General features: G+C 49.9%; 1 protein-coding gene across 1 annotated transcript in view; it reads right to left on the reverse strand.

The window, feature by feature from the left end:
* Positions 1-4,309, reverse strand: part of CHUK (conserved helix-loop-helix ubiquitous kinase) — a 53,240-nt gene extending 48,931 nt beyond the window's left edge. The window contains exons 1-2 of the mRNA XM_015419921.1: positions 4,274-4,309; positions 2,533-2,627 (exon numbers count right to left, since the gene is read on the reverse strand). Of these exons, the coding sequence (XP_015275407.1) occupies positions 2,533-2,627; positions 4,274-4,309 (131 nt within the window). The remainder of the gene's footprint in view (positions 1-2,532; positions 2,628-4,273) is intronic.
* Between the last annotated feature and the right edge of the window lie 627 nt (positions 4,310-4,936).

Raw genomic sequence — 4,936 nt, forward strand, 5'->3', positions numbered from 1 at the left:
AGGGACCCTCCCTGCTCTGACCCAGCAGGGCTCTTCTGGTGTTCTTCTCAGGGGAAGGCCTCGGCCTCTTTGCCCTGTTGCTGGCCCTCCAGAGGGACTGGCTGGTCCCTGTGTGAGACGGGAGGCTGGACTGGAGGGACCCTCCCTGGTCTGATCCGGCAGGGCTCTTCCGGTGTTCGTATATTCTTTCTGTCCCTTTCCTCTGCCCCCTACATAATGTTATAAACCTTTTCCCCTAAATTTCCCGCATAGGATAGGTGCTCCAACCCCTTAATCACCTCGGTTGTGCTTTTTCCAGCTCTACAACAGAACTATACACAGTACTGCAAACGAGGCCACACCATAGATCTATCCAGGAGTATGACAACACTGGCGTTACTATTTTTAATTCCTTTCTGAATAACGTTGCCATGGTTCTCTGAAACTGAAACTGAAGCACTGAATGCAAGTTACATGCCAAAAAGAACTTCCGGGATGCCCAGAGGCCGAGTTCGAAGAGGCACGTACACCATGCAATTACTCATTCTCCGATGACTGATCTGTGGCCCGACTGTAAAAAACAGGGTGTTTGCGGCCGTTTTTCAATAATCTTCCAGGCATCCTGTCTATGAGGATGCGGCAGTTATTACGCAGAGGAACTCAGCCTGTGCAAACCAGAACCAAAGTCTGTCTGAGCAGCATAAACAGGCCTGTGTTTCAGACAGTGCCTTCCGTCTCTGTGTCCCGTGACTCCCCCACCCCAGTTGTAGAATCACAGAATCAGAGAGTTGGAGGGTACCCTAAAGGCCATCTAGTCCAGCCCCCGGCTCAAGGCAGGATCAGCCTACTAGAGCATCCCTGATGAGTGTTTGTCCAGCTGCTGCTTGGAGACCGCCAGGGAGGGGCAGCTCACCCCCTCCCCAGGCAGCCGATCCCACTGCTGCACGACTCTTGCTGTGGAAAGTTTTCCCTGAGATCCAGCCGGTACCTTCCTGCCCTTAATTTAAGCCCATTATGCAGTGTACAACGGGACGATGACTTCTTGCGATCTGGATGTTGTAAGCAGTCCCTGTTCCACAACCAGGCAGCAACCAGGCAATAGGTCAGGGGGCCCCAACCAATATTCCCTCTAAACTGTGGAGTCTTATGAACAAAAATTCTACTTTGTGAGCTGCTGGCATTAAAGTTGTGAGTGAGTGCTTTGGCTACTGCATAAATTCGTTGGCTCTGGAACCATCCTTCCTGAGCCGAGACAAAAAATGTGTGAGCCGGAGGCTAAAAATCTGTGAGCTGGCTCACGCTAACTCAGCTTAGAGGGAACACTGCCCCCAACGTAGTGCCTGTAGACTGAAGTTAATCTGTAGCCATCATTTTGTGCCCGGTTCCGCTTCTCACAGCCGCCCTTTTGTGTGCTTTCTCATATTTCTAAAGGTGCCCTGCAGGCTCAAATAGGTTAGGGACCCCTGCTGCAATATGGCATTTCCCCTTCTTTAGGCTGTCCTCATTAAATGACGTTATTGAGCCCTGACCTGGATAGCCCAGGCCAGTATTTGGAAGGATGACGTCCAAGGAATACCAGGGCCATGACGCAGAGGCAGGCAATGGCAAACCATCTCTGAAATGTCTCTGGCCTTAAAAAACAAATCTAGCTCACACCTAGTGGTGCATAATGCTAAAAGAGCTATAACGTCCTGCTGCCAGACAATCTTAGGATCTCCTGTCTACTCTACACACAGTGTCATATGGTAATTATAACTATTATTGCAGTTACTAGAACTGGACTGTGTCAAGCCACGGTCTCCTTTCTCTACCTCATGTACATGTCCACAGGCATCTGTCTATATGCAGCATGTGTGTGGGGAGAACTTTGTTTTGATCAAAAGAAGGGAGGGACAGGAAGGGACGTTCTGCGAAAATGTCTGAATTCCTCTTAAGCAGAGGATCAGAACAAAGCCATGTTTTCCAGACCTTCCTACCCTCCTGTGATGCACAGTATTCAAACAAACAAACAAAGGATAACTTTTCAAAAAAAGGGTGCACAGAGCTCCACCATGTGGTGTAAACCAAAAACTACAAAGAGGAATCAAAGAGAAATTTCTCTTTAGAAAAAAGAGGAATCAGTGGCTCTATCTAAAAAAGCAAGCTTTGACGCGAGAAGTCCTCATCTGCATAACAACACTACTACAGAATGTATCTCAGGATGCAACACTACTAGAGAAAGCAGGGGGTTGGACTAGATGACCTGCAAGGTCCCTTCCACCTCTAACATTCTACGATTCTTCCTTTGTCCTCATCTTCCCTTCGCCCCCTCGCCCCCATCTTCCCAGCAAATCAAAGCGTGTCCATCAGTCTAGAGATTCCTTCACAGCTAAGAAAGAATGAGCAGCGGAGGACCCCCCCCCATGTGCACACCACGGGTGGCCTCTCCTGCATGCTGAACAGTCCTGTCCAGTGCATTCAAAGGGCAAGGTACATTTTAAGAATTAGTTGTGTAAGACCGCCCCCCCCCCCCCGGGGCCACTTCTGAAGACTGAGGGAGAGCCGGCAACTCACTTCTTCATGATCTGGATCTCGTGGCACCAGCGGTCCTTGTTTTTCATGCTCAGTTCCAGGCGGCAAGATTTGATGGCAATCTTGGTCCCTGTTTCCTGTTGGGCAGGAGAGGAAAGAGAGGAGTGAGAAGGTGAGCCCAGGAAACAGCCCTGGGGGGGGGGCATATTCCCACAGCTGGGGTTCCCAACCTCCAGGAGAAAGCTGGAAACCGCCCAACATGACAAACGTTCCCTAGACTTAGACGAGTTCCCTTGGAAGAAATGGCTGCTTTGGAGGGTGGATTCTCTGGCTTTATACCCCCATGGAGGCCCTTCCACTCCCCAAATCCTGCCCTCCCCAGCCTCCAGCCCCCCAATCTCCCAGGCATTTGCCGACTTGGGGCTGGCAACCGTCTTCCTCCCACCTGAGGGTAAGCTCTGGCCATACACCAAGCCCCACAGTAAGGCTTCTCCGCCAGGTGCCTGCTGGCCTTGCCAACTCTGCCCTGGGACATTCCAGGGGGGAGGGGAGGAGGGGCGCTAGACTTTTTTAAAAAAATTATTTATTACGATATAGATACAAAACGAGAACACACCAGTGTTGTACAACCTTGTGATAAGTAAGGTACTGAAGATATAAGACGCAGAGAATGTCAAACAGAAATACTTCTCAATTGTGCTGCATTAGAGGAGTGGATCATAACGCCTAATTTAAACCGACCAACCACCAAACATGATGACGCAACCTTTTTAATGTCCCCTCTTAAGCCGTCCATCTATCCTACAAGCCACCCATTCCTGTTCCACCTCCGCCACAGACACACCTGGGCTCTCGGTGGCCTCTCCTCACGGCTGCCCCCCCCACACACCCACACCGATTCCCGCTGGCACCAGCCTTTGAGATTTTATTCCAGTTTTGTCTGAAGAAGTGTGTTATGCACAGGAAAGCTCACGCCTTGAATAAAGCTCTGTGGGTCTTAAAGGTGCCCCATGGACTCAAAACTTTGTTCTGTTGCTTCAGACCAACACGGTCACCCACCTGAATTGTGTGCACATGAAAGCTGATACCCTGAATTAAACTTTGTGGGTCTTACAAGGTGCCCCCTGGACTCCCAACTTGGTTCTGCGACTTCACACCCACATGGCTACCCCCACCTGAAATTTAAATGAAAAAGTGTGCATGCACATGGAAGCTTGTACCCAGAAGTAAGGTTTCTTGGTCTTAAAGGTGCGTATGCACATAAGAACATAAGAGACGCCAATGTTGGATCAGGCCAAAGGCCCATCCAGTCCAACGCTCTGGGACACACAGTGGCCAGAAATACCAGGGGCCCTCAGGAGGTCCAGCAGTGGGGCCAGGACATTAGAAGCCCTCCCACTATTGACCCCCCCCCCCAAGCACGCGAAAGCTTAAACCCAAAATTAAAGTTTCTTGCACGCACATGAAAGCTTGCACCCAGAAGTAGGGTTCCTTGGTCTTAAAGGTGTGTGTGCACGTGAAAGCTTATGCCCAAATCAGTGTTCCCTCTAAGCTGAGTTAGTGTGAGCTAGCTCACCGTTTTTAAGCCTCTGGTTCACACATTTTTGTCTTAGGTCAGGAAGGGTGGCTCCAAAGCAAACTAATCTATGCAGGAGCCACATCGCTCGCTCACAGCTTTAATGCCAGCAGCTCACAAAGTAGAATTTTGGCTCACAAGACTCCATAGGTTAGAGGGGACATTGCCCAAAATTAAAGTTTCTTGCATGCCCATGAAAGCTTGTACCCAGAAGTAAGGTTTCTTGGTATTAAAGGTGTGCATGCACGCGAAAGCTTATACCCAAAATTAAAGTTTCTTGCATACCCATGAAAGCTTATACCCAGAATCAGACTTTAGGTGTGTATGCACGCAAAAACTTATACACAAAACTAAAGTCCATTGTGCGCAGACGAAAGCTGACCAACAAATTCAGGTTCCTTGGTCTTAAAGGTGTCTATGCACACGAAAGCTGACACCCCAAATTAAAGACCACGTTAGACTCCAGGAGCGCCTTTAAGACCAACGAAGTTTTCTTCAGGGTTTGAGCTTTTGCGCCTGCACACCACAGGTGCCCCTGGGCTCCAGCGTTGTTCTGCTGCTTCCGCCCAACACGGCGGCGGCCCACCTGGACCCAGCTCTTAAGGAAGTTCAGAGGGACACCTTTTTTTAGGAACCACGCTCCCTGCGAGAAACCAAACGACCCCCTACAGGAAACCACTTCCCGGCGAATTTGGAACGTGCGCCCACACATCCTAGTCTTCTGGAATAGCATAAAAGAATCTGGGGGTGCCACACATCCTAGTCTTCTGGAATAACATAAAAGAATCTGGGGGTGCCACACATCCTAGTCTTCTGGAATAACATAAAAGACTCTGGGGGTGGAGCTCGGGGGGCGGGTCGGAGGGGGAA

Source organism: Gekko japonicus, unplaced genomic scaffold, assembly GCF_001447785.1.
Source record: "Gekko japonicus isolate JY-2015 unplaced genomic scaffold, Gekko_japonicus_V1.1 scaffold3590, whole genome shotgun sequence".
Taxonomy (NCBI): Eukaryota; Metazoa; Chordata; class Lepidosauria; order Squamata; family Gekkonidae; genus Gekko; species Gekko japonicus.